The sequence below is a fragment of the Schistocerca serialis genome, chromosome 7 (genome assembly GCF_023864345.2).
Source record: "Schistocerca serialis cubense isolate TAMUIC-IGC-003099 chromosome 7, iqSchSeri2.2, whole genome shotgun sequence".
NCBI lineage: Eukaryota > Metazoa > Arthropoda > Insecta > Orthoptera > Acrididae > Schistocerca > Schistocerca serialis.
In genome coordinates this window covers 334,899,464-334,912,760 of record NC_064644.1, presented here as the reverse complement: position 1 = coordinate 334,912,760, position 13,297 = coordinate 334,899,464, and the positions used below count along the sequence as shown (strand labels likewise).

Genomic DNA, 13,297 nt, shown 5'->3' with positions numbered 1-13,297 from the left:
AAATTTATTTTAGCTTGTGAGCAGATCGTCACAAGGTCTTTCCCTGTGACTTCTTTGACAAAAGAGAAGCGTATAACTGTTCAGTATTTAGCACATCTGGATCAGTGGTTACAAGAAGGGCTGCAACTTAGATCATGTACTTTCCAGGTTAGTACAATGTGTGTAAAATATTTTGTTCACAATATCTGCAAGTATCATTTATCTGCTTGTTTTTTTTGATGCCTTCCATGCTTGGACAGATATGTATTAGATTACAGATGGTAGCAGACATAAACAATAATTATATGTGGTGATACTTTTTCTGCTTGAGCACCTACGGTAAAAAGTAGATGAAACAAATTTCTGTTTTTTACTAAGTGATGTAGAGTCTAATGCAGAACAGTTCTTAATACTTACTGCTGGAAACAGATGTTGGCTGGTAAAATAGGAGCGATTATTTTGAGGCCATTTGAAAAGTGTAAACAGAAATTTAGTTCCTCTTGCGAGAGTACTGACGTGCTATTGAATGTGGTAGCAGTAGGCCAGATATGTTGTGTGTTGGAGGTGGTTAAAAGTCAGGGATGTTATTCTGTCTTTAATGTCCATTTTCAATAAAGACAGTTTATCTATGATCATTCATCGTGATTGTCGTCAATTCTTCCCATGTAGCTGGTCGCGTTTCTCATTCCAGTTCTGTCGTTCATCATTCGTGCTTCAGTCTTATTCGTCATACCAGCCTTGGTTTTTTTACTCATTCCAGCTCCACTGTTCTTTATTCAGCTGTAATTCCAATCTTTTTAAATGATTTTGTGATGTCTTCAGCCAATATTTTCTTTATTTGAAGTATGATTGTACAATTTCCGCTTCAGGCTGTTTTCAAGTATCTCAGACAGAAGTTTTATACATTAGATGCATTGGTATCACCTGTGAATTTAACATAGGAACAATTCATATCCCAAGATCTAAAGGGAGGATTATAATTTCCTTTATAGATGATTTGTTAATGGTATATTACGCCTTGTATGTCTTTGCTCCTATGACTACATAAAATTGTCATAAAAGAAATTGGAAATAGTTTTTGTTATTTTAGGAGCATATTACTTTTGAGCAGTTCTTGCAAAGCTTGTATACAAAAAGTTGATGTTTTTAATGTACATACACAAGAAGATGATAATTATTTTACTGGATTTATATATTAAGCTATATAGGCCTTTGTTCTGAAGTGTACTTAATTATCATTTATCACTGTTATAAGTATGACTGTACATTATTTCCATGAAATAACTTGGAATTATTTGTAAAGTTATTTAATTGGATAGATAAAAAATCTACTCACCAAGCGACGACAGAACACACACATAAGACTATTGTGATTGGCAAGCTTTCAGAGCCAGTGGATCCTTCTTCAGACAGAAGGGTTGAAAGGGAAGGAAGAAAGAAGAAGGGTGAAGGGGAGACTTACCATACCCGATGAGAAGGAAAGACTGATCCCTGGTTCTGGGTGACTTTTCCAAAATCTATCCCTTTTCTTAGACATCTCCAGTCCTTTTCCCTAACCCTTCTTCCTACCCCTTCAACCCTTCTGCCTGGAGCCACTGGCTCCGATAACTTGCCAATTACAACAATCTTTTATATGCGTGTTCTGCCGCCACTTGCTGAGCAGATTTTTTATCTATGCAATTAAATAATTTTATCAATAATTGTTTCCTTGGAATTATTTGTTTTGTTATAGTGGGAGAAAGTCATTCTTGAATAGTTGTTACAAAGATCTCCTATATAATTCACAGTAATCGAACGAAACAGTACTGAAATCCAGGAAAATTGAAGAAAACCTTTCAAGGCCTGCTTTATGGTTGCATAATATTTTGCATTGCAGTCATATTTATTAATGAGTATTGAGATCATTATGCATTCTGTGGTTCTATGACGCTTCTTTGTAGAACTGGCAAGAAGTTGTGTAGGAACTTTCCATTTCACAGGTCATTTTGTTCTTTAAAGCTCTGTCCGACCGGTCTTTTAGATTGATGTAAATTTCAATTTCTTCCATCACATCCATAACTTTCCCTTTCTGTAACTCCTGCAATATTTGTCGTGATTTAGATATTTGTAGTGAATTTGTGGTTTGTGTATTTTAAGTATGCAGCAAAGATGGATGGGCCGTTGTCACTTATCGTTTGTCTAATATAAAATTTCGAGCATTCTTCAGTTAATTTTGCATATTCCTGGCCACGAAAAAGGCTCTGATTTTTGTGGTATATATAGGTTCATTTGAGCAGTTGCCAGCAGGCTAACACGCATGTGCAGAGCTCAAGTCTTGTGTGAGCAACACCTTCTCCTGCTTCGGGATACCTGAAGTGTGGCTGTTGGCTGTATGAACAGTAGCAGCAAGTAGTCAGATGCTACATGGGATAATTTTCCTGGTGTCCCCAAGCTGCCTGAGTTCCCCCCTGCGGGTCCGGGGTAAGAATAGGCCCGAGGTATTCCTGCCTGTCGTAAGAGGCGACTAAAAGGAGTTTCAACCGTTTCGGCCTTCTATGTGATGGTCCCCCTTGGGGTTTGACCTCCATTTTTCAAAATTCTACAGAAGTACGAGCCTTTTGGGGAAGGACACCTTACATGGTGTACCTCTGGTCCCAAGTGCACTAAGACCTTGGCACTCAGCATTGCACCGACGTTGTAACCATACCCACTATTCCTCAAATTGGGCCTAAACGCCTGATGGGTTGTCAAAGTTACGCCCATAGTGCATCTCCATCTGCACCAGCGATCATGATGGACTTTCCATGGCACCAGAAATCCAGCACGGTAGCCAGCCCATTGTGGTGGGGTCGTCATGTACCCTCTAGGTTGTAGCCCCCTGACAACACAGGGATCGTACTGCCAATACCTGAGCTGCACCCTCCCCACGTCGGCCAAGGAGTAGATGCCCGTCTCCTTGGGGCATCAGGACTCCCGGCAATGGTCATCCTGCCAGGTGGCCCTTGCTGCGGCTGGGTGGCGCCCGTGGGGAGAGCCCCTGGTCGGAGTGGGTGGTATCGGGGCGGACGTTTCGCAGATGAAACGTCAACATGTATCAGGTCGCTCTGCGGCCGAGTCTTTCAAAAGAAAAGGTACCGTTTCTAGTTCTGGTTCTCCTGCTCTTTCCCCCTTGGCCACTCCATGGGAGGAGGGACAGGCCCGCCGGCTTGGGGCGAAGTACTTCCCCCGCTATTTGGTCTGTTCTCGAACCGATGGGGGGACGTTTGCCACCTCCAAGCCCATGTTCTTTGTTCAGCACATTGAGGACGTCTTCGGGGAAATCGAGGCTCTCAGCAAGATGCGTTCAGGGTCCGTTCTTCTCAAGACCACCTCCGCCACACAGTCGGCGGCGCTCCAGGCGTGCGACCGCCTAGGGGACATCCCAGTATCCATTGTCCCACATCTGGCACTAAATAGGACGCAGGGGGTTATTTTTCATCGTGACCTCCTGCTACACTCTGATGAGGAGCTCAGGGCCAACCTGGAGCACCGAGGCGTGCATTTCGTCCGGCGAGTCCAGCGCAGCCCCAAAGACCGTCGCATCGACACCGGGGCCTTTATCCTCGCCTTCGAGGGGGACGTTCTCCCGGAGAAGGTAAAGGTGATGTGCTACCGGTGTGACGTGCGACCTTACGTCCCGCCTCCTATGCGCTGTTTTAGGTGTTTGCGCTTTGGGCACATGTCGTCACGGTGTGAGGCTGAGCCCCTTTGTGGCGATTGTGGACGTCCTCTTTGTGAGGAACATACATGCACCCCACCACCTCGGTGCGTTAATTGTCCTGGCGTCCACTCGCCTAGATCCTTAGACTGCCCCGCATATCAGAAGGAGAAGAAGATACAAGAAATCAAAACTTTGGATCGGCTCTTATTCTGAGGCCCGGAAGAAGTACGACCGCCTCCATCCCGTGTCATTGACCACTTCGTTCGCCTCAGTTGTGTCCACTCCTTCCGCGGTATCCTCACCCCTATCCTGTCCCCCCTCCGCCTCCTCCGCCCATCCGGGGGCCGTGCCTCCGCCTCCCAAATCCCTCCTTTCCAAATCCTCCTCCCCCGTGGCCCCCACCCCCTCTGCCCCAGGGGCCACCCTTCCTCCTCCTCCTCCTCCTCCTCCTCCTCCTCCTCCTCCCCCCACGCCACCTGAGAAGCGATCCTCTTCTCAGGCGTCCATCGGGGCAACGTTCCGGACCCCAGCTTCCGAGGTCCGGCGTTCCAAAACGGACCCCGCGCGTGAGGACCTTCTTCGGGTCCAGCCCACCATCCCTGTGCCTCCTCGGCCTTCCAAGAAGGCCTCCAAGAAGAAGTCTCTATCCCCCTCTCCACCCCAGCACGTTTCGTCTGACGCTCCATCCGTGAGTCGCTGCTCCCGGCCGTCCTCAGTTTCGCCGGGACGCTCTGCTGCCAGGCGCTCCACCGGCCTTTCGTCGGCAAATGATGCGGCCCCTTCTACACAACCAGGGACAGCGGCTGCGGCTGGCGACGAGTCGGTGGAACCGGATCCGCCTCCCGTCGGTTGTAGCGTTGTTCCCTCGCAACCTGGCCCTCCGCGGCCGTCGAGGTGACCAGCTCTTCCCCCGTCTCGTTCCCCCAACCTTTTGACTAGCGATGGCGTTGTTTCATTGGAACATAAGAGGTATTCGATCTAATCGGGAGGAATTACAACTGCTCCTCCGCCTGCACTGTCCGCTCGTCCTTGGTCTCCAGGAAATCAAGTTGCGCCCGACTGACCGTATTGCCTTTACCCACTATACCTCGGAGCGGTATGACCTCACCCCTGTGGACGGTATCCCAGTTCATAGTGGGGTCATGTTGCTCGTTCGGGACGATGTTTATTACCATCCCATCCCATTGACCACCCCACTCCAAGCAATAGCTGTCCGCATTACTCTTTCTGCTTTTACTTTTTCAGTGTGTACCATCTACACTCCACCGTCATCTGCTGTTAGTCGGGCTGACATGATGCACCTGATCGTTCTGCTTCCCCCGCCGTTCTTATTGTTTGGCGACTTCAATGCCCATCGTCCCCTTTGGGGCTCTCCTGCATCCTGTCCAAGAGGCTCACTCTTGGCGGATGTCTTCAACCATCTCAATCTTGTCTGCCTCAATACCGGCACCCCGGCTTTCCTCTCGGACTCTACTCATACCTACTCCCACTTGGATATCTCGATCTGTTCTACCACTCTTGCCCGTCGGTTCGAGTGGTATGTCCTTTCTGACACCTATTCGAGCGACCACTTTCCCTGTGTCGTTCGTCTCCTGCACCACACCACATCCCCACGTCATTCGAGCTGGAACATACTGAAAGCTGACTGGGGACTTTACTCCTCCCTGGCGACCTTTCCGGACCACGATTTTCCCAGTTGTGACAGTCAGGTCGAATACCTCACGGCTGTTATCATCAATGCTGCCGAACGTTCCATTCCTCATACTACTTCTTCTTCACGTCGCGTTTCCGTCCCCTGGTGGAATGAGGCTTGTAGGGAAGCTATCCGTGCTCGACGACGTGCTTTACGCACCTTTCGCCGCCATCCTACGTTGGCGAATTGTATTGAATACGAACGACTCCGAGGGCAAGGCCGTAGAGTCATCAAAGACAGCAAAAAAGCTTGTTGGGCCTCTTTCACCAGCTCCTTTAACAGTTTTACTCCCTCTTCCGTCGTTTGGGGTAGCCTGCGCCGGCTGTCGGGCATTAAGGCCCACTCCTCAGTACCTGGCCTGACGTCAGGTAATGAGGTCCTTGTTGATCCTGTGGCTGTCTCCAACGCCTTTGGCTGCTTTTTTGCGGAGGTTTCAAGCTCCGCCCATTACCATCCTGCCTTCCTTCCCAGGAAAGAGGCAGAAGAGGATTGGCGACCTTCCTTCCACTCGCTGAATCTGGAAACTTATAATGCCCCCTTTACTATGCGGGAACTCGAACGTGCGCTTGCACTGTCCCGGTCCTCTGCTCCGGGGCCAATTTCCATTCACGTTCAGATGCTGGCACACCTTTCTCCGGCGGGCAAAAGCTTCCTTCTTAGTACCTACAATCGCGTCTGGACCGAAGGTGAAGTCCCCATGCGTTGGCGTGACGCGGTTGTTCCTATACCCAAACCCGGGAAGGATAGACACCTTCCTTCTAGTTACCGCCCCATTTCTCTTACCAGCTGTGTCTGTAAGGTGATGGAGCGCATGGTTAATGCTCGGTTAGTCTGGATTCTTGAATCTCGACGACTACTTACTAATGTCCAATGCGGCTTTCGTCGCCGCCGCTCCACTGTTGACCACCTTGTGACCTTGTCGACATTCATCATGAACAACTTTTTGCGAAGGCGCCAAACGGTAGCCGTGTTCTTCGACTTGGAGAAGGCTTATGATACCTGTTGGAGAGGAGGTATCCTCCGCACTATGCACAGGTGGGGCCTACGCGGTCGCCTGCCCCTTTTTATTGATTCCTTTTTAACGGAACGAAAGTTTAGGGTACGTGTGGGTTCCGTATTGTCCGACGTCTTCCTCCAGGAGAACGGAGTGCCTCAGGGCTCCGTCTTGAGTGTAGCCCTTTTTTGCCATCGCGATCAATCCAATTATGTATTGCATTCCACCTAATGTCTCAGGCTCTCTCTTTGTCGATGACTTCGCGATCTACTGCAGTGCCCAGAGAACATGCCTCCTGGAGCGCTGCCTTCAGCGTTGTCTAGACAGCCTCTACTCTTGGAGCGTGGCAAATGGCTTCCGGTTCTCTGAAGAGAAGACGGTTTGTATCAACTTTTGGCGATATAAAGCGTTCCTTCTGCCATCCTTACACCTCGGTCCCGTTGTTCTCCCATTCGTGGACACAACTAAGTTTCTAGGGCTCACGTTGGACAGGAAACTGTGTTGGTCTCCACATGTCTCTTATTTGGCGGCCCGTTGTACACGTTCCCTTAATGTCCTTAGAGTCCTTAGCGGTTCATCTTGGGGAGCGTATCGCACTGTCCTGCTTCGCTTGTATCGGTCCATAGTCCGATCGAAGCTGGATTATGGGAGCTTCGTCTACTCGTCCGCTCGGCCATCTCTCTTACGCCGGCTCAACTCCATCCACCATCGGGGGATACATCTTGCGACCGGAGCCTTCTACACTAGTCCTGTCGAGAGTCTTTATGCTGAAGCTGCCGAGTTACCATTGACCTACCGGCGCGACGTACTGCTGTGTCGGTATGCCTGCCGGCTGTTGTCTATGCCCGACTACCCCTCTTAAGAGTCCTTCTTCGCCGATTCTCTCGACCGTCAGTACGGGTTGTATGTGTCTGCCCTGATGCCCCCCCGGAGTACGCTTCCGTCGCCTGCTTCGACAATTGGATTTTGCCCTCCCTACCACCTTCAGAGAGGGTGAGAGCCCGACACCACCTTGGCTCCAGGCTCCGGTTCCTATTTATCTCGACCTCAGCTCACTCCCGAAGGAGGGTACTCCGGCTGCAGTGTATTGCTCACGGTTTGTCGAACTTCGTGCTCGACTTGCCGGTCACACCTTTATTTACACCGATGGCTCCAAAACTGACGACAGTGTCGGCTGTGCCTTTGTCGTCAGGGCCGCCACCTTTAAATACCGGCTCCTCGACCAATGTTCCAGCTTTACGGCCGAGCTTTTTGCCCTCCATCAGGCCGTTCAGTATGCCCGCCGCCACCGCCATTCATCGTATGTACTCTGCTCTGACTCACTCAGTGCTCTTCAGAGCCTTGGAGCTCCCAATCCGGTCCATCCCTTGATTCAACGGATGCAGCAGTCCCTCCATTCTTTCGCTGATAATGGTGGTTCAGTCAGCTTTCTGTGGGTTCCCGGACATGTAGGAGTGCCTGGGAATGAGGCTGCAGATGCTGCAGCCAAGGCTGCAGTCCTCCTGCCTCGGCCAGCCTCCCATTGTGTCCCGTCATCTGACGTTCGTGGGGCTGTATGTAAGAGGCTTGTGTCGTTGTGGTGGGATGCTTGGTCATCCCTCCAAGGAAACAATCTCCGGGCAGTAAAACCGCTCCCAACTGCTTGGACAACATCCTCCCGACCATCTCGGTGCGAGGAGGTCCTTCTGACCAGGTTGCGGATTGGGCATTGCCGGTTTAGCCACCGCTACCTGCTCTCCGGTGACCCAGCCCCGCAGTGCCCTTGTGGTCAGGCATTAACAGTGCGCCATGTTTTATTGTCGTGTCCCCGTTTTAGTCAATTTCATGTTATCCTGTCCCTGCCATCTACTTTACCGGATGTTTTAGCTGATGACGCTCGAGCAGCTGCTCGTATTCTGCGTTTCATAACTTTAACTGGCTTGTCCAAAGACATTTAACCTTTTTACTTATTTTATCTGCATCTTTGTCAGGTCCTTCTGATGTCCCCCCATCCCCTTGAGTTTTAGCAGATTCCATGTGCTCTAACACCAGTGACTGGGTGCTAATGACCTCAGCAGTTGAGCGCTCTTAAACCCTACCCAAAAAAAAAAAAAAAAAAAAAAAAAAGCTGCCCGATTCATGCATGTGCAGAGTAGTGTGACTTATAGTGGTGATAGTCTCCATGTGGCCCATGTTTACATTTTGTGATTTGCTTTTTTCTTATCATTTACATTTCTCATGTCGAATGAAAACAAAACCAATTTCTGTGGCTAGGAGATATCAGATGAATTAAAATACATTCACAGTGTCTTGGGAGACTAAGATAATATGTTGTTAGTTTCAGTTTTCTGATTTTATTTTATTGCCATGTTATCAGCAGTTGAGCAGTAACTTGCGGACCCATGAAGCTATTTGTGCCGGTTTGCCAAAGAAATTTGGCTTTCATTAATCTTTTCCACGTAGACAGTCAATTTATTTGAAATAAAGGGTTTCATTTTCACGCTATTGGCTAGTTTAAACTGTTTGCTTAATTTCGAGAGTACATTTTCATTTTTCTGGCATGTGTGACATTATGCCATAATAAAGAAGCAAATGTGGGGTAAAACAATACTGGTACTGCAAGAAAATTGGCGTCCCAAAAACCACAGTGAAAAGCTTAATACCAAGTACTTCTGTGTGAATCTGGACATACAAATGTACACTTTGAGGTGAGTTATGCAATTTAGTACGGCTTACGAAATCCCAGTGGTTTTGGAGGTTAGGTTAGGTTAGTGTTGTTTAACGTCCCGTCGACAACGAGGTCATTAGAGACGGAGCGCAAGCTCGGGGTTAGGGAAGGATGGGGAAGGAAATCGGCCGTGCCCTTTCAAAGGAACCATCCCGGCATTTGCCTGAAACGATTTAGGGAAATCACGGAAAACCTAAATCAGGATGGCTGGAGACGGGATTGAACCGCCGTCCTCCCGAATGCGAGTCCAGCGTGCTAACCACTGCGCCACCTCGCTCGGTCAATGGTTTTGGAGTATTGTCTGATATCCATTTCTTTTATGGCATAATGTAAGATCTCTTAATGCTGTATTCATATAAACATACGTAAATGTTCACTTAAAGATGGCTGAGCAGGTAAATTTGGTCAGCAGTATTGAATAAAATATTTTGTTTCAAATGTAGTGACAGCTTTGGCAGAATTTCAAAAATCTACCTTCTGTGGAACACAATGTTTTTCGATCACATTACATGCTTAAACACTTATCTGGTACCTCTTATAGGCTTGACGTTATTTCTTAATTTTTGTTGTTTACAATTTACAATTGAATTTATTAGTAAAGTATAGACATTATCACTGTAACTCTACATATGGCTTTATGTTTGTTCCTAGAGTAGAATATAAACTGCCAGCTGTCCAGTATCTTGCCTTCACAGAAAACCTTGTTAATTTTGTACACAGTTTGAAGTTGAGCAGTTGTAGTGCATACAAGTAACATTTATTTTTTATTTTTTGCAAGAAATTTGTATTCCTCCTTACTAGCTTTTTGCAGTGCTGTGTAGATGTAAACCTGATTGGAAATGCTGCATAACGGTATTGTAGAGTATGAACAAGAAAATAAATAAATAAAAATGTGTTAAAGTCAGCACAAAGCATAATATTAGAGTATTTTGAACTGTGGAGTCCATTGACATAAAGGTTTTCTGAGTATATATAAGAAACTGTCAGCCTCGACTGCGGCAATGAAACCAACCTTTACCTAGGTTTCAGCCCAAGTAAATGAGCCTTCTTCAGAAGATAAACCTGAATCTATGATTTGTCTAAGAGGGGCATGGTCTAGAAATAAAACTAAAACAGCCTGAGTATGGTATTGCGTCATAATGGGGTAAAAAGAACCACCCCTCTGCTAGAGAAACCCACATTTCGGCTACAGTTACGGTGGCCGCCTCCTGGTTTTTTCAGGATAGTTTTTTTATTTATATATTATGACATGGCACCCCCATGTGATTATACTGCAGAGTCTAGTTTTGAAGTGAATATTATGTCAAGAACTGCTTCCTTACTTTGCCTCCCTTATCTGGACAGGATATGATAAAATAATTGCCCTAAGTCCAATAACTCAGTGTGCCCCCCTCTAGAACAATGTGCTGCAGTGCTGTACTTGGTCAGGTGATGCCCCACTATGCACAAAATTCCAAACAGAAATGCAATGATAGGCATATGTACAGAGCAAACACCAAGCATGGGCTTTCTACATCATCATAACTGTGCATGAGCGGTAACACCTGTTTCCTGGGACACTCTGGGGACTGCTGAAGTGAACCTTATACCTCAATAATCATTGTAAATTGTTAATGTTACTGTAGCTACAGTATAGTTTTGTATTCTTGAAACATCGAGTAGTTTTTCAGAAACTATACCTAAATATTGCCACACACAAACTTTTTTTTCTGTTGTTTGCTTGTGTGTCTGATTAAAGTTATTTCATCTAGGGGATTGATGTGTGTTTTGTTGGTTTTCTTTTTGAATAACGTGTCGATAAAGTTTAGGATAACAATTATTCATAGCCATATTTTGTAGAATATCTAATTCTTTTGCAATGTTTTCTTTTCCCAATTGTAAGTTGACCAGTTTCTATATCAAAGAATGAAAATATGCAAGCTTGTGTGCTGTCAGATGGCATGTTTTGTTGTCGATAATTTCATCTGTTGTCATTGGTTTACTAAAAATATTTTGTGTTTGTTCAGATTTCTCATTTGAAATTTTTAAATCTTAAAAGTTGATACTCTTATTTCTTTCTCTTCCCATAGTGAATAAACAGCTGTTTGAGTGAACGTGTCATTTTTTCCCTATCTGAAGTGTTAATACAAATATCAGCTAATATACTCACTAGGCATGAACCCTTTTCTATCATATCTTGTTGGAGATCAGTTTTGTTCTTCAGTGAGAAGTAATTGTAGTTAATCAGTAATTGTAGTTCTACTGTCTCATAGGCTTCTGCTTGAGTGAGTTTACTTGTATTTGAGATAGTTGCTTTTAATGATACTTGTAGTCTTTGTTACTGGAATGTTTGTATACATGTTAGTATATTGAGTGATAAAAATATTCCATTTTCTGGTATTTTTATATTTTTAACTTTGTAGACAATATTGTAAGAACTTCTTTTAGTGTAATCTTTCTCATATGTGTAACATTCCTTAAGGAGTATATTGAGTATTTCACTAACAGCATGGGCTGAGCTATTAATCATATTAACAACTGGACAAACTGTGATTTGTTCTTTAGGTATCTTGGGTTGGGCACACAATGATGGGTGTTATTGTAGATCTATTATTATGGAATCTCTTATGGCTTTTGCCATGAATTTAAAGTTAGTGCTTTCATTAACTTGCATTTCAAAATATTCTAGCATGTTTCTGTTGTAATCTTCTTCTGGCATCCCCCATTCTACTTCTGTTCTTATCATTTTTGCAATTGGCTATTGAGATGGCAACTGGGCCATATGGAGCACTACTTTGGTGCTTGCAATAATATTTTTAATTATACTGTCTCCTAAGTGGGGTTTTATGTTAAGTTCGAGGCTTTTATTTAGTAAGTTTACTTCTGAGAAGTAATGAACTTCAGAAAATAGTTCATAGTAATAAACAAAGCAAAATTACTTTCGTATAAGTTGAATTTGTGTGCCTTTCTCATGACTTGTGAAGCAGGAAATTTAACTAGCAACATTTATACACTATGGCACTGAACTTCGACACATTTAATGCAGATATAAATCAATAGTCATCCAGATACAGGATACTCGGTCTTCTGCACATTTAGGATGGGACCCTACATTGGTTTCATGACCTGGACAATTTTAGGGTTCACACACACGTTTATATCACTGGAATTATTATTACTAGAAGCCACTCACACAAACATACTGGTCCATACTGCGATACATATCTGAGTTCCTGAAGTAGACGGAGCAGTGGGGCAATAGTGGTGGCAAGCACGTGGCGGCTATCTGGTCTCTCACTCTTGCTGTTGAATGCTCTTTATAAATTCTTCTTGATGACGAATTATCCTCATTTTAGGGCCATTCCATTATAACAAGAGCACCATACGACAGCTGAAACCACATACAAGGCAATTTCAATAAAAATTTTCTTTCAAATGCCTCACTTGGCACCCTCGATTTAACCATACAACGGCTAGCCACTGCCTGCATACCGCGCTCCCCCAGTAGCCGCCCAGATCGACCGCCAAATCCGCCTTCTAGCATGCCCCAGGCCACTTCTGTAGCGGAGGGGGTTCCCTACACCTTTTTTTTTACTGTACAATACAAGATCCTTAAGCATGAACCAGTTTTTTGCATGTTAATACCAGAGAAGGAAAGTTGCTACTCACCATATAGTGGAGATGCTAAGTCGCGATCGCGATAGGCACAAGAAGAAGATTCACACAGTTATAGCTTTTGGCCTTAAAGCCTTTGTCAGCAGTACACACACACACACACACACACACACACACACACACACACACACACAAAAACTTGCACCCGTGCCAGCAGTGAGTGCAAGTATGACCAAATCACAGTTTAATCTTAGTTTGATTAAACAATGATAAAATACATAAATTGAGTTAAATCACTCTTTGATTAAACAATAGTGAAGTAACTTTAATTATATTACTCTTGTGCTATGTGCAACTGTTACCCCATAGTAATGACCCACTCGAAGCATTAAACAATGCAGTCGATCCAGATCCCAGCCAACTGTGTAACTGATTACTAATTGTCTCATAGTCAACTGCCGTATTGTAGGATTGAGCTGCTAGTTCGGAATCTGGGTCATTTTCTTGCATGAATCATAAATTTTTTTTCTCACCTAACTCGCTGTTACTACTGCTCACATGGACATATGACAGCGCAACTTAGCACTGTGTTAGGTGGAGCAATAATGAATGAATGTGTATGGGCTTACCCTGGAATGGTACAAGGTAATG

The 13,297-nt window shown here is 45.3% G+C and overlaps 1 protein-coding gene across 2 annotated transcripts in view; it reads left to right on the top strand.

The window, feature by feature from the left end:
• Positions 1-13,297, top strand: part of LOC126412073 (myotubularin-related protein 13) — a 251,951-nt gene that overhangs the window by 129,168 nt on the left and 109,486 nt on the right. For both annotated transcript variants that reach the window (XM_050081473.1, XM_050081472.1), the window contains one exon: positions 14-147. In XM_050081473.1, coding sequence (XP_049937430.1) covers positions 14-147 — 134 coding nt within the window. The remainder of the gene's footprint in view (positions 1-13; positions 148-13,297) is intronic.